This window comes from Silurus meridionalis, chromosome 26 (genome assembly GCF_014805685.1).
Source record: "Silurus meridionalis isolate SWU-2019-XX chromosome 26, ASM1480568v1, whole genome shotgun sequence".
In the NCBI taxonomy this organism is placed as follows: domain Eukaryota; kingdom Metazoa; phylum Chordata; class Actinopteri; order Siluriformes; family Siluridae; genus Silurus; species Silurus meridionalis.
The window spans coordinates 9379967-9401419 of NC_060909.1; the positions used below are offsets into that span (position 1 = coordinate 9379967).

Below are 21453 nucleotides of genomic sequence, written 5' to 3' on the forward strand. Positions count from 1 at the left end.
ACCCAAGTGAGATTATAGAATAATCACCCCTTTACAGCTTAAATTTCATTTCTCTGCCCCTTGTGGCCAAATTAGGGAATTATATCACCCTACTACAGCAGAAAGTGTTTGAAAAGCCAGAATTCATTTATTCATTCTTTCTTTCTTTCTTTCTTTCTTTCTTTCTTTCTTTCTTTCTTTCTTTCTTTCTCTAGGGATGATTATGAAGTTTATGTTGAATTCATAGCATTCCCCACCCCACCAGCTTGTGCAAACATTGCAAATATGACAAACTTGCAAGCTGAATTCAAACCTAGCTTTTTGTCCTATCTCTTACGTGCAGTATAAATGTTTCTATTAAACAATTGTAAAACAGGTTATAATAAAGTTAATAAGCATTCAGATAGATATACAGTACTGTATTTACAACCAGCTCATTTGGAAAGGTAGAAGAGGAAATGACTGATTCACATGCAAATAGTCTGCCCCACATTTTTTAATTTTTCTATGTAAAGCCAGGTTCCTTATTTATATTGACTGTGTCAGTTTAATTTAATACAACATCCAATAAACCAAAGTGCCACATTGTACACAGAACAATCCTCAGTTTTGACTTAACAGAGACTAACAGTTGGCTTCGATGTGTTACAAGGTTAAATAAAGAGTTGCAGAGTGGAAAAAAAACAGTTAATGTGTTAATAAAGATCGAGCTAGACACAAATAAACACAACAGGTGTAACTTCTAACAGTAAATGTTAATTTAAGACTTCAGTTGTTTATTTTTGTTCCAAGGTTCCTTATACACCATCACATGAAGAGCATGTGTGAGATACATTTTGGTACAACAATTTGTTGGAATCCAATTAATCATGTTTATTTTTATTTACATCATGGCTGCTGGTCATTTATAGAGTTATAGAGATAGCAGGTTAACCAGAGTTGAGATAGCTGACTACAGTTTTTAAAGTGTTATCACAATTGTTCCAAGTGACCAAGTAATGATCACTATTGTTCCCAACAACTTTTCACCATTGTTTCCAATGGTAAATTATTGACCAGTCAATGCTAAATTATTGAACACCATGGGTCCCAACAGCCTATCACTGATCACAAATGTTTCCAATGACTAATCAATAATCATCCAATGCTCAATCTTTGATTGGCATTGCTCACAATGACCAATTATTGATTATCATTGCTCTTGATATTTAAGTTTTGGTATTAAGAACAACCAATTGTTCTCAACAACCAATCAGTGGTCACAGTTGGGTCCAACCACCAATCACCATTGTGTCTTCAGAACTGCCTTCAGAACATCATGACTTGGCCTTCGATATGCAAACAATTGTAATAAAAAAATAAATAATGTAACAAATATGCAACTAAACATATATCAGTAACAATGACTTTTAAAGCATGTTTTAGCTAAGTTCAAAATAAAATCAAGTTTCAGACTACATGCACATACATAGGTGGTAGCTCAGTGGATAAGATGGTCTTCTGTTCAGAGGGTCACAGATTCAAATCCCAGCACCACCAAGCTGCTACTACTGGGCCCTTGAGCAAGGTCCTTAACCCTCAATTGCTCAGCTGTATATCTAAGATAACAGGAAGTCACTCTGTATAAGTGTGTCTGCCAAATGCATGTTCATCTTTTCATGTAATCTATCTATCTATCTTCAATAATGCCTCAATATCAAATTCCCACTTTAAACTTTCCACAAATTACACACACACACACACACATATATATATATACACATACAGTGTGTGTGTGTGTGTGTGTGTGTGTGTGTTTGTGTGTGTTTGTGTGTGTGTGTCTGTGTGTGTCTGTGTGTAGGGTATATAATAGTATATATAATAGTCCTAACTCTTGGCTTTAAGTTGCTGGCCGGGTTGCAGTAGCTCTATGTAACAACCCAGTGGGCGTGGTTAGCGGGGCGCGGGGCGTGGTCGCGGTTGGCCGCACGCTCTTCTTCTTCATTACGCTTAAAAACACACAGCTTGATGTAGGCTGATGTTAACAAGGAGACTATTGGTTATCTCTGATCCCCTGAAACCCGGCGGCATAATTAATCTGTAACCTGCACTTCGGAAGTTTTTTTCCTTTCTGTAAGACCCGAGGAGCTGATAATAAGGAAAAGAAGGAGGGATAATGGTGACGGAGAGAAGTACCCTATGGAAAGGGGTCATTTTGGTTCTTTTTTTTTAGATTAGTCTAACTTTGGACTTGGACGCATTTGATTCAAACCTGATGCTTTGAAAGAACTGGTTGTGAAAGGAAGCACGCTTTTCACTTTGCTTCAGCACTGTGTGTGTGTGTGATCGGTGTGTCTGTGTGTGTTTTTTGCCTCCTTTTGTGTCCCGCACTTCTCCGAGCGCGCGCGAGACATTTTCCCCGGACATTTTCCCCTTACCTCCTCGAGGTGACCAAAACCCGGGATTAGTGAAAAACTTTATACCTTTCAATCTATTCACGTCATTAATTCTTGCTGTAACACTCCATCTTTTAGTCTTCCTCTTGGATTGTAAATAAAGAAGGCAGCGCAAAGAAATACAAACTGGTTGCGGTGCAGCTGCGCCTTTTCCGAGGGGGAAAACATGGATGTACGATTTTATCCGTCCTCAGGGGGGACTTCCATTCCCGGAGATCCACAGAACATGGATTTCTCCCACTGCTCTGGCTACTACAGCTACAACAAGGTGAGACAGGATGCTTATAATCCCGCTTGCACAAAGTTGCTTTAGCGCCTGTGCGCACTTCTGCTGACATTAAAATAAACCCGTCCACATTTAAAACACTTGTAACAAAACAGTGCATCACTCATCATTCATGCATGCATCTATAAAATCCACATAATCGTGTCTGGTTCATGCGTTACCAATGGTTTGGTCGTATACCCTGACGCGCGTGCGACCTCGCCATGTGTTAAAGGTATAAGCCGGTCGGAACCTTTTGCGCGTTTAAAAGCAACACTACTAAGATATTTTTTGGGTAAAGAGCAGGGAAATCATTTGTTGTAGTTTTGCATGAGTTCAATTGTGGGTGGTGGAGATGAGGGTCGTAATGGAGCAGGTGCGCGCAAAAACGAGCCCAAAACATTTGCATAAAGGGGGCAAATTGTGTAGAAGTTGCCATCAGTATGATTTATTATAGGGTTATACATGCCGAGTCTGGATTAGATACTTGCTGAATGACAGGGAAGCTAGTTGAGCTGAAAACAAATCCAACCCGTTCATTTGGAGTGTCACGTTGAATTAAGCAGCGATCGCTCACTCACGAGCGATTTAGCACGCGCGTTGTTCTAAAGCAGTTGTTACGCGAGCGCGCGAGACAAAAGCCGAGCTCGCGCGCTTGCGGGACAATGCACGGATTTGCGTTTGGACATCATGGACATCATGACACAACGATATGACTGGAATGTTTTCGTTTTGGGCCACTTGTTTGTTTGTGTGTGTTTTGTTGACCTTTTCAGAAGGTATTGTGTAAATGTTGCTGTTGGGGCATGAAAGTTTTCACAGCCAGAGTTGAAATTCCCAAACAGTTGGTAAATTTATTTTATTTTTTTTTTACCCCTCCCTTGACTAGATACCATCTTGTTTAACAAAGCACATTTTGTGATGAGGTACAACAGGCTATCAGTGTTTAACTTAGTGAACTCCATCATGCAAACAAGCCTAATAATTTGCCTTTATTTAAATAACATATATGCATGTGAGTTAGGATATGTCAAGAACATTACCATGCTATTTGTGGTTATAACAAAACAGTTTGAATGCCATGTTGTTAAATGCTAAAAATCATCCATGAGGTCAGTGTTCTATGCTCCTATGCATCTCTGAGAAAAGCTTGTGTGTGTGCATTTAAACATTGCAGAATTTCCACAAAGTATTTTCATAGAAAATCAAAACACAGATCATTATACAAGGGCGACATGCCCTTTTTCAACTTGCCACAACTTTTTGCACCTCTACATATACACTTATGCAGGTAAATATCACTAAGGAAACAAACCATAAATAAACACATTGCCATGATTTTTCAGGACACGTGTGTGTGTGTGTGTGTGTGTGTGTGTGTGTGTGTGTGTGTGTGTTGCCATACAAGCACTAATTTCACAAGAGTGTAAAATGATAGCTCCTTTAATCAGCACAAGTTTTATGTGGCCACTTAATGCACGTTAATCCACCTGATATAGCATCCGAAAGTATTCAGTAATGTGAGCTGTGCAGTTGCAAACCGTTTTTATCACACAGCGTTATCTCAAATCACAAAGTCATGTAGATCATTTACTTTTAATCGCAGCTTTTGAGTAGTCTGTAACTTACACCGATTATTAAGTGTTTCCTTAAAAAAAAGGAAAAGAAAATGTCCTTTAGAAATCACTTTAAGTCCATAATGCCATATCAGAGCATTAATTAGCCACTGGTCCAATGAAGCCCTGGATAATGTTGTATGATTGGATTAGGAGAAAATGGAACAGCAGAAGAGAACTTTGAGTGAACTTTCTTAATCTGGGCATCTAAAGAAAGAAACAAGGATGTTATAGTTATTTGGATCAGGCAAACAATTATGGTTTACTGGAAAAAAAAAACCCAGCACTCACTGAAAATTATATTCTTATCAAAAATCTCCCAAACATTTATATGGGATTGAACCAACAACAACAGGTACTAATTATCCTAAATCATTTGTAACTTTTCATTTCACTCTAAATCTTTACATCTTTTGATTCGCTTTATGTTTCTGCATTTATGGATTTTTAATACAAATGACTGAACTACAACTTTACGGCTACATTTGCAGTTTGGTTTTGACATTAGGTTGCTGATTGGCCACTTCTCTGCTCTGTAATGAGTGCGGTTTGGGCTCGAGCGTACAGTTTAGACAGGCTGCACATGTGGTAGCAGTCAAGGCAAATTTACAAGAAAAAAATGCACCCACTTCTGAAAAGCTTAAATGAACACATGCCTACATTGTTATGGAAGATCCCGTTGTTGTTGTTGTTGTTGTTATTGGTGCTATTGGTGGTGGCAGCAGTGGTTGTGTTTTCTTTTCCTTCTTATGTCAGTTTGTCAGAAGCTTTTGAAGCAGTCATCTTTATTAATTTTTTTTTTACTTGCACTCAGGTCTAAATGTGAGCCCCGGTTCTGAGATGTCGGTTCTCCAGTTGATTTTGTTTGGCCTGCGTTTTTTAAAACAAGGTTGGGGGAAAAGAGGGTGAGTCGGAGCTGACACATTGGCCTCGTAGGCATGCGGAGGCCATTAGTGGGACTGGTTGTGTTTTTATTGTGGTTTTACAATGATGTCAAGTGCTCACTCCATTAGTGCTCGGTAGATCGAAAGAGCTACAGAAAGGTTTGACAGAAGGAACACAAAGAACATTAAATGGTAGAGCTAGCATCACTGTGAACTCTTTCGCACTCTCTCAGTAACTTTTGCACTAAAGGTCTTTACAGTTCTTTGGGGAAGTTTGCTTTTTTAAATAAAAGCCCAGGTTGACTGCATATATACTGTGTGTGTGTGTGTGTGTGTGTGTGTGTGTGTGTGTGTGTGTGTGTGTTTTAATTTAAGTACTTTTATTGTCCTAGAGAAAGATCTGGAGCTGTTTAACTGAGATAACAGGAATAACACTAATGTAAATAATGAGACAGCATTTCCCTTAGTGGAGTTTGGCCACAGTTTGGTGTTTGTCAGCATTTGTAGTCTTCTTTTCCTTCTGTATCTCTCTCTCTCTCTCTCTCTCTCTTTCTTTGTCCCTTTCTCATTTTCTCTCTCACACATTTCTCCCCCACCTCTATGTCTGATGAAAAGCTTCATTCAGTTATGCAAGAATGGACGATTCTCTTTGTGCCTTAGTCTCGCCATGGCAACCCCACTGGACTTTGTGTCAGGAAGTGTGTGCATGAGTGTGTGTGTGTGTGTGTGTGTGTGTGTGTGTGTGTGTTTGTACTAACAGATGGCAAATGTGTACACACACTCATGACAAATTGCCTCAGAAACACAGTGTGGTAGCACTTCTCTATGTTCACCAAACCATATTAAACAAATCATAAATACACCGTAAACAAATGGAGCAGATTGGGTTCAGCCGTCCAACTGGGCTTTGTAACATCTTTTGTATTTTTGACATTGCATGTGTGATGGTGATGATGATTATGATGATGATGATGGCACTGATGTTTAGAATTTTGAAGTTGTAGCCAATTTTATTTCCAGTGCTTTAATGTGAAGAAGATGAGAACAAGATATTTTGCTGGAACAAAGATCCAATTGTATCACATGATTTCATGCCACTGTGCCAAAAACAAAGGAAAAAAAGGAAATGAGGTGACAAGCATCAGAGATGGTAAATTACAGAGGTGTTTACACCCACTGATCTTCTATACACACCCCTAAATGCCCCAACACACACATATACACATACACATACACACACACACATACACACACACACACACACACACACACACACACACACACACACACACACACTCATTGTTGCTGCAGCACAAAGGCAAACAAAACACCCATTCAAAAGCCCAAACACACACACACACACACACACACACACACACACACACACACACACACACACACTTTTCCTGAGGCTATAGGAGCGCTCTGTTGTTTTGTAGATCAGCCATGCAAGGGTTAAACTCCTTACATTGTTCTCAATGTGTGTGTGTGTGTGTGTGTGTGTGTGTGTGTGTGTGTGTATATATTGTTAACGTACACAGCTGCGATCATTTCATCATACACACTACTAGACTCTAGACTACTAGCTGATTATGGTTCCTTGACAAGAGCTTAACAAAAATTGTAAACTTAACTGTCATTTAACCAACAACTTTCATTTTTAAGTTTAACCCGGAAATAACATCTTTAAGGGAAAAAGTTTTACTTAACCATACAGTTTCTATAAAAGAAATGTTGCTGATCACTACTAAATGCTGTGAAATCTGTTATTAAAATATACACTTTTAAACAGTAAAGTAGCTATATAACATATACTGGTTCAATACTAATGCAGTTTTTAACAAAACTAAGAAACTTTCTTAATCTACAAACTACAAAGTATTTTTTATGACAGCTAACTGTAACAACAGAAAAAAAAAAAAGTGTATTTCTTAAGCATTTATATATGAAAATATACATTTTGATTGTTTTTTTGTAGAATTACAACAAGCAATCTGCCTATAGTTAGCGAAGTATTGCCTTTTTAAAAAAGAATTCCCCCTTAAAGTGCTTAAAAAGTGGCAGATTCAGCTTCTTGGCTTAGTTTGTGTATTGAGGAGTAAAAATATAACACACTCTATATCCTCAACTTTAAATATCTGCATTAGTTCCACACCTGTCCAAACACTGCTTTACATGAACACACCCTGCCTGCAGTTTGCTTCAGTCTTGTGTCTTTACAAGAACGAGGCGTGATTAATACACGTCATATAATAATGGTTTATATTTAAACAGGACAGATTTTTGGACTGTTTGTTTAATACAATGTTCCTGTGAGAAACATTTCCACTTGTTATGATGGCGTATCGTGTCGTATTATATTTTGTTTTTGCTTTTGTTCTAAGTTCCTGCACTTCCTTAGTAATGCCTCTACAGCGATAACGGTTGACATGGCCACACAAAGTGTAGTTCTATTTGCGGTAAGTGAAAAATGCTCATCATTGGCAAAATGATCGAGTGCCGAAAGGAAAAATAAGCTTGGCCATCGGTGATCACGTTTCAAATAGCAGCTTTTTAGATGGAGATTGTGCTCAAGAGGAAGCAGATGTGAATGTTTTGTTTTGGATTTTCCAAGCACAATGTGTATTTTGCCATTGAAGTGAAACTTCCAGACATATTTTGTGTTGTTTTTAAGCATTATTCAGTAGCTGGCGTGGAATTAATTGGAAAATTAAGTAGTTACAATTGTAAAAAAACATACAACCAGACTCTTTGATGGCTCCTGGGAATTTGAGTCGTTAATCATTCAGAAATTTTGGTCATACTTGCAGCACAAGAATTAAAATCAAAGCATGAAATTGGGTTTGGGATTGCAATTGATGACACTTGCACATGAACTTGATACTGCAACTACACTAACACACTTACACAGAGGAAGTGACCTTCAAATCATATCACGTTCTCTTCAGAAAGATGAACGGAAATCAAATGAAGTGCTCATCTCTCTCTCTCTCTCTCTCTCTCTCTCTCTCTCTCTCTCTCTCTCTCTCTATCGATCTATGTCCTAGATGAACTTGGGATGTAATGTGATTGTGGTTCCAGGATGAGAGAGTCACACTTGTAGTCATATATTCTATAAATATATCCTATAAATCTCAAATATCATGGTGGATTATGTGTCTGAAACATTTTCCTGTCTAATGTGTCCTCTACTGCACAATATTTTCAAGGCTACTGTATGGGTTAAATGTGGGCAATGTGTGGAGTTATTTTGCTGGAAAAGTGTAATCAGATGTAAATGCAGCACCGAGATCATTCTGAGAACCACACAGCCGTAATTAGATTTTATAATCAGATCAGCAAGATAATATTATAATCCGAGTTATGCAAGAACAATATTCACATATACCACTGTGATTCATATTGTATTGCTTTACATTGTTTGTATCAACACTGCAAAAACATCCTACATGCACACTTGAAGTTGAGGTTAATGAAACTACTTATGTATTGATAAAAGCTTATGTCAAGTAGCCTCATATGTCAAGGTCTAGTTCAGTTTAATCTTTAAACCATATAAGCCATTTATGGCAGTTGATCAAAACTTATTTATGAAGAGTCATTTCACCCAGCAACTTATCATAGTGTCTTAGTGGTACATTAGCTCTACATTGACAAAAACTTACCAAGTTGTTTATTTTAGCCAAACTTTTTTCAAAGTTTTTTGTTAATTTTCATGTTTCTATGGCACAGGGAGATCATCTTGATTGACAGCATTTGTCAGCACTTCAGATAAGGAAGGGTTGTTTATAGAGTGACATTAAACCTTCATACAGTAAGTTCTTAACTAACAAACCTAGGCTTTTTTTATTGTTATGTAGTTTTCATTAAAACGTTTATAAGGGCAGTGTTTATAGGGTTACATTGTGTAAATACATATATTGCCAATTTATGCAATCACAACTTTATAGTTTATGATTGTGGGATAAATGCATTTGTTACAGAATTGCACAACCTACCTACATTCCATTCTTGTGTTTGATTATCTTTATTAATACAAGTCATTATGCTAATTTGCACATGACAGACACTATTATCCAAGTGAGATCAGCTGTTGTCTTTAACCTTGCCTCCTGAAATTGAAAACACTAGCATATTATTTCAAACAGGCACATGGGTTCCCATTGTCATGGTCTGCAGCAACTGTAATCACAAGTTGGATAAAATATTGAATATAAATATGAATATGAAATATTGAGTTGAATCAGATTGATTCCAGTCTTTTTACAGTAGAGAAACAGTCTGTATGCAAGCTGCTCTGGGAAATTCAGAGTCATCTTATTAAACTCTGCTGATTGTGAACTACTACACCCGTTAACGTGTTAACACTAGGGGTAAAAAATGCCCACTGTTGAGAACTTTAATGTGAGGTTTGGCGGGTCATGTGCATAAAATAAAGGATGGAACAAAGAAACCAGGAGCCTTAAATGGCATTTTATATATGAAGCAAAACCAAAAAGTGAATCAATAAAGCAGTATTGACTCACGTCGCAGAGCTGAGATCAACCAGCAGACAATAAGGTCTCAGCACGAGATATTCAGATACACTGAAACATGAAACATGCATAAAATATCACCACAGAGCTGCACACACTTTCATACACAGAAGCCATGTCACTGTTGAGATCCACTGATCCACTGATTGTGGATTAAAGCTATTGCCCTTGTAATATTTGACCTGAGAGAGATTTAGGACATTGAGGGATGTAATTGAATCTGGAAGAGTGAGGAATATGATATTAAGCCCAATGTGACTCATGTAGCAAAGCCATATTTCAAAAAATTTCCATTGTTTTTCTCCACTTACTAATTGAATGATGGCTGCAGAGGGAGCAGGTCAGTTGAGCTAAGACATTAGTATCATGTTACACTTTTCACTGCCAGTACTTTAGGGCTACATTAAACTCACATAAGCTGTTCAGGACCACTGATATAAACCAACATTAGCATTGATAACAACCTGAATTTGGTTAGAACTGATGGGAGCCAAGTTGAAATAAACACTTTCACAATAATTTGCAAAGTAATGCTTTGGATGTTGATGTATGCTATGTATATAGACTTCTTTCAGCAGGTATGAGCCAGTACATGAGCCACATAACATACAATCTATACAAGTTCCTTCACAATCCAATGTAGGGCTGAAATGTTTCCTTGAGTAACTTGAGTAATTCGAATACAAAAAATAATCGAGGCGATGCTTCGTTAAGTCAGTTACTACACATCGAGCATTGTGTTTCCCTGCAGACCATTATTACTCATGCACCACCTGAACTCTGGAGTGCTCTGGACAGGTAAACACAGAAGACGCTGTGGAATAAAAAAATGGAGGAACGAAAAAAATAACCAGCAAGCCCCGAGGAGAAGATATGGAACCCTGTTTCCAAAACATTTAAAAAGTTCGAACTTTTTTCTCAAAATACTTCATATATTTCTCACAATTCTAACTTTATTTAAAAATTATTTTCTTGCAATTCCAACTTTTTTTTTCAAATCCGGCAGTGTCAGTCGCTCTGTAGTTCCAGAAAGTTTTACACATTGAAAATGAAATCAACTACAATCAATAGAATCGCATGGTATCAAACTAAGCCTCTGATCCCTGGAGAGAACTCTGTCTAACAATCAGCTCTGGAGGAGACGGAATAAGTCAGATGAAGGAGAAGAGCCTTGTTTATACAACAACAGCTTCAAACTTCAGGCCCACAACATAGTTATGCACCAGAAATGTTGGATATTTACAAGAAATAAAGTCAGAATTTCGAGAAATAAAGTCATAAATTCGGCGAACCTTTTTTTTACGTGGCGAAAACAGGTTTTCATAGGATTTGATCCAAAGAAAATAACAGTTTGTAAGTTCGTAATTGTAATTGATTTAATTTTATTTGCATTTGATGCACTAAATGGGTTTAGTTTTCACAGATATGCAATTATATGCAATTTCAGAAATGAAATGTAAATTTTTCTAAAAAAGGAAACAAAATGTGTTCATTTTAAGAGATCTGTGTTATTTTCTCTTGTATATTTAGTATTGTTTTTTAAAAATGAAAAATTACCCCTTGTCCGATTACTTGTTTAATTGTTGGAATAATGAGTAGAATACTCGATTACTAAAATAATTGATAGCTACAGCCCTAATTTATCAATTATTTCAACAGCTGTAACAACTTACAGAGCCATTTGAAACCAAAATTATCTCTAGAAGACCTATGACATAAACTAACTTAACCAATTATAAAGACTAATAAAGATGGTGCTGTTAGAACTGATGATAAACAATAGTGCTTTAAATATTCATAAATTGTGCTTTGGTCTGATTTTGGTAATACTAGTATTCATATGGTGACATGAAATCAACATAAATAAGCCTCTCATGACAACCTAATCTTACTCAAATAAAGCTGATTTCAGCTGATTGAGCTGATATGAGCTGTCATAAAGACTAGCATTGATGCCAAGTTGATATAACACCAAAAGAGCAAGGTGAGCTTAGGACACCAGTGTTTTGTTCCAATGTCTAATAATGCTTCACTTCAAAAGACTACAAGTGCATAGTGTTAATGATGCCACATGAAACCTACGTAAGACTGTTATGCGAATGGACATACATCTACATAAGCATTTATAATAAATTTACAAGAGCTGTGATATAATTTCATTTTAACTGAGCGATTACACATTTTTTTCAAATGCAATGTGAATATAATGTGTCAAAACGACCATTCATCTTACTCAGGTGCTATATCAACATGACATGAAGAATTACTGATTTATAAACATTACTTATTACAAAGGACAACTTATTGAATATATATATATATATATATATATATATATATATATATATATATATATATATATATATATATATATATTTGGAAACAGAGAACAAAAGAATGAGACATGATTGGTTAAGAGATGGTGAGCAGTGTCACCAAATCGTCCTGTGAGATTTGCCAGGAATGTTTTATTCTTCCGAGGTCTCAAAGGGAAGACGCTCATATTGCACCAGTGCAATTTATTCACAAACCTATTTGGTCAAGGTTTAGAATATCCTTGTTCTTTTGCTGGGGAAAAATAACCTGAAAATTGGAACCCAAACCATTTCCAAAGTCCCCCTTCTACACCACCCCTCCCTTCAACAAATCTCATTGTTAAAATAAAGAGCTGATCTGGAATGCTGATCTGTCAAATGATACTCCAGTTGTGACAACAGCCTCTGGTAAAACTAAGTAAGTATCTCCATGCACTTTAATTCCAGAAAGTCTGAGGTCTTTCCCGCTGCTTGTCTAACAAATATTTCAAATAAAAAGGGAATGGGAAACCATTGCACAGAGCATATCGTGTATCTGCTGTGTTTACTCTGCTAAAATGCATTCGAATATCTAATAATAACAGTTGTGTGGGTTTTAAACGTGTATTACAAGTTTACAAGTTTTACAGTTGATAATAGACTGTCGTAATATTCACAAGCTTCTGTAAGTCACATACTGAGCATTTTAAGGTTATTATTTTTTTATCAGCAGTGGGTATTTTAGGAAAGCAGGAGACTGCTGTCATGAGATAATTTTATCTACAACCCCAATCAGCAGCTTGAGCACACAGAGAGATTTCATGTGACCATCCTTTTTTAATCAAAATGTATGAGATTAAAATCTGACTAATTATAGCATTCTTCATTTGTATGACCTTTAAAGTATAAAGCAGAATCAAGCAGTATAATGAATGTTCATCAAAAAACAGTATCATGTTTTTTTTATCTCTTCTAAATAACAAAAATCAGCTATTTATTATTTTGGATTAAAGAGGTTCTCCACAAATGTTTTAGCCTTGTTGTATACCATATGATTAAATTTTTAAAAGCGGTTATGTGACTATGTGTTATGTGACCGCTGACTATGAAAATGTAATGGTTAATTATGACATAGCAAAATAGTTGTTGTAAGTTCACATCAACGGTTTTTTCCTATGAATGTGAGAATACAAGCCACAAAAATGTCAAGAATGCAGAATGTTAACATTAAATCCGTCTTAGCTTCGTGGTTATAATGAGGAAGATGTCTATATTAGGATCTGAATATGGTGATAATGTATTGTTGCAGACAAACTTGCTTTTGCCTAAAATATCTTTCTGTATTTGCCTGTTTTTTTGTTTTGGTGGGGGGGTTTGGATAAATGACATTGACAAGATACAAAAACCACATTATCAACTTCACACAGGTACATTTACATACTAAGGTACAGGTACTGTATGTTATTTGAGACTAGGGTTGAACACTACAGAATAATTTATGAGAGAATGAGGATGAGGGAAACATGCCAATGAAGCAAACAAAGAAATATGTTTTGTTTGAAAGATGTTTTGGGATGAGGGTGGGCATGTTAATATTTAATGAATTCCAGTGTGAGTGCAATTTGATATGTCTGTTGTCTATATGCAGTTTTTCATTAATAATTAATTCGACTTCTATAACATATTTCTTAGCACACCAGGTTTTTACTTTAATTTCTGGCTGCTGTATCTGTACATTTCATATAATTGAGAAATGTTTCCTCTGTAGCCCAGTTTGTGCTGAATAGAAGAAAAGTCGAATGTGCAGCAAAATATAGACATAAATCTAAGACCTTAAACAACTAATGCAGCATTAAAGTAGCAAAAAAGATTCAACCATAAAGCTGTCCTTTATTATCTTTTTAAACCACTGCAGGAGCAAAATGTTCCATCATTTTGTTTTCTGCTTAGTCACCTTATGTCTACTAATCCATTGTTTATTGCCTCTTAATTTCACCCAGGCATCTGTTTCTCAGTTGTTTTGACATTTGTAAAAAGTGTAGAAAGAAAAAGAGGATAGGAGAGAAGCAAACCTCCGCCCTCATTAATGCAGCAGGAGAATGAGTTGTCTGATAGCACGCAGCAGATGATGAGGTGAAATCATACTGAACTGATTATTCCATTAGTCTTTTGTTTGACTGCTCATTGTGCTGAGTTTGCGCCCACAATGCTTTGCGGCTCTTGATGGCTCGGCGTGGCCCTGACAAAAACAGCAGGTGTTCAAATACCAGCGAGAAAAGAGTTTAGAGAGCGAAAGTAAATAAAAGACTCATTTGAATGTGCAAACAGAGCACACTGAAATGGCCGAGGGAAGTAACATCTTTTTAGTTGTCCCTTGCTGACAAAAGTGAAAAGTGATCACAGTATTCTCGAGTGTTGATTGGCTCAAGCTTTCTTTGACATTCTTTCTCCACAGCCACTTTTCCCTGTTTATCTTTTCTCATCCTGCCATTCTGTGGGATTTTCCCCAACCAGGATGGTGCTCGATCACAGTTGCATGTGCTGGAAACTGAATAACTCACTTTAAAAAAGCTGTTCTTCCAGTTAATCCCCACAAAAACAGGTAGGTAGGTTAATATCCAAATCAGTTCCAAATGCATTTTAATTATATCCACAAAAAAAGCTAATGCAAATCAGAAACCCATTCCATCATCTTTTTTTCTGCAGAGTTTTAATGGCATCCGTTATACTATTGCATTCGACTGATAAGAATGAAAGAGTCTTTGTTTTCTCCGTGAATGTAATAGGAATGTAATATCATTTATTTTAAATGGTAATTCTTTCACATTCTTTCACACTCCTCATTTTTCAATAGTCAAAATCTTATCCTTGAAACGATTTGGTTCATTTCCATGTGTAGATTACAGCCCCTCATCATCATCATCATCATCATTATCATCATTATCACCACATTCACAGCTCGGAGTCTAGTGTTTGGCAGCTTTCACATTTTCACACTAGGCATTTTATTCTACAGAAAATACGATATCTAAAGAGCTTTTTGTGCTGCTGTGAAAAAAAAAGGAATGGCTCATGCAAGGCAGCCACTGTAACCATAACAACACTGTTTTTTTTTGCCTTCCAATAGTACCAGCTAATAAGCTAGCTTGCCCCACTTTTCACATTGTTTGTTTTAGTTAGAAATTGAAATATTAAATCATTTTGTTTTCTGCTTAGTCACCTTATGTCTACTAATCCATTGTTTATTGCCTCTTAATTTCACCCAGGCATCTGTTTCTCAGTTGTTTTGACATTTGTAAAAAGTGTAGAAAGAAAAAGAGGATAGGAGAAGCAAACCTCCGCCCTCATTAATGCAGCAGGAGAATGAGTTGTCTGATAGCACGCAGCAGATGATGAGGTGAAATCATACTGAACTGATTATTCCATTAGTCTTTTGTTTGACTGCTCATTGTGCTGAGCTTGCGCCCACAATGCTTTGCGGCTCTTGATGGCTCGGCGTGGCCCTGACAAAAACAGCAGGTGTTCAAATACCAGCGAGAAAAGAGTTTAGAGAGCGAAAGTAAATAAAAGACTCATTTGAATGTGCAAACAGAGCACACTGAAATGGCCGAGGGAAGTAACATCTTTTTAGTTGTCCCTTGCTGACAAAAGTGAAAAGTGATCACAGTATTCTCGAGTGTTGATTGGCTCAAGCTTTCTTTGACATTCTTTCTCCACAGCCACTTTTCCCTGTTTATCTTTTCTCATCCTGCCATTCTGTGGGATTTTCCCCAACCAGGATGGTGCTCGATCACAGTTGCATGTGCTGGAAACTGAATAACTCACTTTAAAAAAGCTCATTAGTTAGTGTTCTTCCAGTTAATCCCCACAAAAACAGGTAGGTAGGTTAATATCCAAATCAGTTCCAAATGCATTTTAATTATATCCACAAAAAAAGCTAATGCAAATCAGAAACCCATTCCATCATCTTTTTTTCTGCAGAGTTTTAATGGCATCCGTTATACTATTGCATTCGACTGATAAGAATGAAAGAGTCTTTGTTTTCTCCGTGAATGTAATAGGAATGTAATATCATTTATTTTAAATGGTAATTCTTTCACATTCTTTCACACTCCTCATTTTTCAATAGTCAAAATCTTATCCTTGAAACGATTTGGTTCATTTCCATGTGTAGATTACAGCCCCTCATCATCATCATCATCATCATCATCATTACCATCATTATCACCACATTCACAGCTCGGAGTCTAGTGTTTGGCAGCTTTCACATTTTCACACTAGGCATTTTATTCTACAGAAAATACGATATCTAAAGAGCTTTTTGTGCTGCTGTGAAAAAAAAAGGAATGGCTCATGCAAGGCAGCCACTGTAACCATAACAACACTGTTTTTTTTTTGCCTTCCAATAGTACCAGCTAATAAGCTAGCTTGCCCCACTTTTCACATTGTTTGTTTTAGTTAGAAATTGAAATATTAAATACTTTTTTATGTTCTAAATGTCTTAATTTTCTACCTTGTTTCCTTGCTGCCCTCTGGCTGCAAGCCTCTTAAACCTGCTTAGCAATCACTTGTTGACTTCTAAAAACTTTTTTTGAAGTAATGGAAAATATTAGAACTTTAAAAGCGGCCATCCGCTTGAACCCATTGCAGTACTGGTAGATTATATAAATTCCCAATGTGAAAGCAGCCTTAAATAGTACTGTTTGCCATTCTGTCATTTAATTCTGTTTAGTTTATATCTCCATCGCCAAACATCTTGTACATCCCAAATACAACGTGTCACTTTGATTATGTTTGTGTTGCATTTTCAATCCAAGTCCAAACAACACTGTTTGTGTACTCTTACGATCCAAGGACACTCATTTCCAAGCCTGGAATCCCGTGTTGTAGATTATGCTTGACTAACATGAGCAATTAATCACTTGACTATCACGTGACACGATAGCGAATCAAACACGTGGATGAAGATAGGGACCTTTCACACACGTGTGCACCGTCTTCCAGTTGACCAACCATGAAATTGTTTTCATACCCGTCACTGCATATTTTCAATTGTAATACAAACCTTTGGGTCCGCAAAGTCTGCAAAGTGCTTATTCCTTTCCCCATCCATTTTCTTTATTTATTTGGCTAAATGAAGCTTTGAGCTCGGTAGTGCCGTAATAAGTTTTGACACATGTTCTCATTTTGATGTTGAATAGAGAAAATAAGGAATGAGTATAAAACCAGAGAATTCGGTGAGCACTAACTCAACTCTGGGGGGAAAAATGAGAGAAAGAAAAGATGATTGAAGCAGTGCAAGTCTTTCAGAGGAACATATGGTTCCCCTCAGTGTGGATATTTATTCCATACACGTATTACAAGCTGAGAGTGGCTGCTTTGTAGATGGCTTCCAAAAATTGTACAGTGATTGCTTCATTGCTGATGTGATTTCTATTGGCCTCAGAAGTATCCTTAACAAAAATGCCAGCCTGTTCCTCTGTGCTACAGAGTAAATGAATGTAGCATTTTGGTTCTAATAAAGTTGCATTAGGGAAGCTGAGCAGCTGGTTCCCATCTGGAGCTTATTGGGAAAGTATTGACTTGAGGAGAAGGCATGTAACAGTAGGCAAACATACATACTCTAAACTCTATTTGAAACCCTTTAGATTAGATTTGTACTTTTCAAACTTCATAAATCTAAGGTTAAATCAGTCTCATAAATACTGACCTTTCCTATTAGTTTAATTGAAGTCACTGAGTATTGCATTGTAAAATTAAATACTGAATAATAACTAGTGAGTATAAAAGTTTACATACAATATGGATATTTCAAAAGTGGTGTTGTGACAGTGTAATTGCTGTTGAAAATATTGTTTAAAGTCTCTGCAGAGAGAATAAATTAATATAGTTCAAACTAACATCAATGTTACTAACTGGGTTTTATTTCAGTTACATACACATACACTATATTGTCAAATATGTTGACACTTGAACATGATATCTATATGTGCTTCTTCTGTAAACTGTTGCTACATTAATTGAGAAAACGCAGTTGTCTCAAATGATAATATGCTGTGGTTTTCCTTCACTGGAGCTAATAAATCTGTTCCAGGATGACAAAACACCTGTGCACTAAGTAAAGACATGGCATGTTAAGGCTAGAGTGAAAGAACTCCTGCACAGAGCCCTAAACTAAGCTTCACTGAACACCTTTGGGATGAACTGGAACAATGGTTGCACCCCAGACCCCCTTGCCCAACATTAGTACCTGATCTAATGCATTTGTATCTTGTAGAATGAACACTAATCCTTACAGTCATGCTTCAAAACTCTAGTGAAAAACCTTCCCAGGAAAGTTAGTTATTATTATTATTATGTCTTATAACCGCAAAATGGAAAAAAATCTGGAATGGGATGTTGAACTTGCACATATGGGTGTGATAACAAAGGGTGTTCGAAAAAAATGTGGCCATATATTTCTCATATGTCAATATAATGAGTGCAAAAGTCACCACGCCCTTAAAGTAAAGTGCAAAAATGCTGTTTCATGGATACATTTAAATGGGAAATGCACAAAAAATAAATACCTGGCTTCTAGGCAATTATACAAAATGGTGTGACAAGATGCTGTTAAAAAAAAAAAAAAATACTAAATAAATAATGTAAGTTATTATTAATAATACATTATTAAAGTCCAATCAGTTTTTGGTGTTGGGCTCAAGCATTTGGATCATGTTCTTATTATAATTACAATAATTATTATTGTTACTCATGATTACACTGAAAAGGATCATCATAATGGTTTTAAATATACCTTGAGGCATTAATCTAATAGTTTAATTGAAGTCACTGAGTATTGCATTGTAAAATTAAATACTGAATAATAACTAGTGAGTATAAAAGTTTACATACAATATGGATATTTCAAAAGTGGTGTTGTGACAGTGTAATTGCTGTTGAAAATATTGTCTCTGCAGAGAGAATAAATTAATATAGTTCAAACTAACATAAATGTTACTAACTGGGTTTTATTTCAGTTACATACACATACACTATATTGTCAAATATGTTGACACTTGAACATGATATCTATATGTGCTTCTTCTGTAAACTGTTGTTACATTAATTGAGAAAACGCAGTTGTCTCAAATGATAATATGCTGTGGTTTTCCTTCACTGGAGCTAATAAATCTGTTCCAGGATGACAAAACACCTGTGCACTAAGTAAAGACATGGCATGTTAAGGCTAGAGTGAAAGAACTCCTGCACAGAGCCCTAAACTAAGCTTCACTGAACACCTTTGGGATGAACTGGAACAATGGTTGCACCCCAGACCCCCTTGCCCAACATTAGTACCTGATCTAATGCATTTGTATCTTGTAGAATGAACACTAATCCTTACAGTCATGCTTCAAAACTCTAGTGAAAAACCTTCCCAGGAAAGTTAGTTATTATTATTATTATGTCTTATAACCGCAAAATGGAAAAAAATCTGGAATGGGATGTTGAACTTGCACATATGGGTGTGATAACAAAGGGTGTTCGAAAAAAATGTGGCCATATATTTCTCATATGTCAATATAATGAGTGCAAAAGTCACCACGCCCTTAAAGTAAAGTGCAAAAATGCTGTTTCATGGATACATTTAAATGGGAAATGCACAAAAAATAAATACCTGGCTTCTAGGCAATTATACAAAATGGTGTGACAAGATGCTGTTCAGACAATAAAAAAAATACTAAATAAATAATGTAAGTTATTATTTATAATACATTATTAAAGTCCAATCAGTTTTTGGTGTTGGGCTCAAGCATTTGGATCATGTTCTTATTATAATTACAATAATTATTATTGTTACTCATGATTACACTGAAAAGGATCATCATAATGGTTTTAAATATACCTTGAGGCATTAATCTAATAGTTTCCTATTGAACTAGTTTTTTAACAATTAAAATTCCCAGGTTAATTATACTAGACCTGCTGAAAGTCCTTGCGAATTTAATACTTTTATAATGGATATGCTTAAACCAAGGCCAGAATGCATCAGTGAGCTCAATGAACTTATTGTTAGCTGTAGCTGAAAAAGTCAACTTCATCCTGTCCATGTATTCATTTATTCATTCATTTCTCTTCAGTTAGCACTTTATCCCGGGCAGGGTTGTGATGATTCGGATCTAATCCCAGTAGCACTTGGTGAAACTGTGTATGTGTGTGTTGGGGATATTGGCCCTGGGAGTGTTGCCAGTCCATTGCAAAATCCATGTATTAGCAATTAGCAATTTTTGTAAACTGGTTAACCCAAAAGAAACCCATAGAAAACTTCCCAAGGAGAAATTACAAACAGATAGTAACCTCAGATAGAGCTCAGCATCAAAACCTGGAGATGTGAGGCAGCTTCACTGTGCTGACCCTCTACCCCTCCCCAACAACAAAAAAAAAAGAACAAAATCATAGTCAGCAATCTTCTCTGGATGAGCACAATGCAGTTACTTTGAGAAGTTTATGTTACCTCTAAAGATGAAGCTCACCCACTATGACATTTCTTTTGTCCAATGAATTTTATACTTTATTGCGCTTGGACATACTGGGCTCAAATTTCTTTTTCACAGTAGCAGAGAAATACTATTACAAGGCTCATTGGCACACTATTCACTCTGTGCATGGTTTTGATGAAAATAATACAGAATGTAGATAGTGTGCCTTTGAAGAAAGGTGTTTTTTCTGAAGGCGAATGATGTACTTTGACTAGTGCCAGATCGATGAAAAGCATCCCTAACCTTACTCAACCCTCACGCTCCTCATCCTCCTCACAGTTCTGTTAAATTACACTGGCAAATTGAGCACAAGCATTCTCTCCTGAGAATATCTAAAAGATAATATCCTTCCTTTCCTTTCATTTCCCAGCTCAATTTTTTTGTATTTGTTGGAAAAGATTACAGCGTATCAGTAGCAGTAACTGCGTTTTTGTATAAAACATTTCATTTGTTGGTCAAGGTCAAAGCAGACATAATGGAGTGGGGTGGAAATTATACATGTTGCAGATTTTTTACATTGAATATTTGTAATAAAATGTTATCTTACATAATCAGAAATAAAGATAGGCTGTAATGATCTTGTCAGGCTGCCAAAATTAATGCACCAATCTGTTTTAGCTTAAGACTAAAAACTAGTAAAAAAGACTAAACTCTAGTGTAGTCCAGTGTATGTATTATTGGGATTTTAAGACCATATGGTCCTATCTCACCCTAATATAATTTTAACCCAACTAATGAAAGAAGACAAAGATTTATTAATAAATATGATAGGTGCAGCTGCAAACATGTGGGAACACCCTTACAATCAACCATACTATACTCGGACGCAATTGTCCATTCTGAAAAGAATCCATTATCTTCTTAAAATGGAAATTTGAAGCACTATTTTATCAAAAGGACATTTTGGCTTAGTCTTGTTATGCACA

General features: G+C 36.3%; 1 protein-coding gene across 1 annotated transcript in view; it reads left to right on the forward strand.

Annotated features, from left to right (window-relative positions):
• The first annotated feature begins 1976 nt into the window (after positions 1-1976).
• Positions 1977-21453, forward strand: part of tox3 (TOX high mobility group box family member 3) — a 60176-nt gene continuing 40699 nt past the window's right edge. The window contains exon 1 of the mRNA XM_046841098.1: positions 1977-2682. Coding sequence (XP_046697054.1) covers positions 2581-2682 — 102 coding nt within the window. The 5' untranslated portion in view covers positions 1977-2580. The remainder of the gene's footprint in view (positions 2683-21453) is intronic.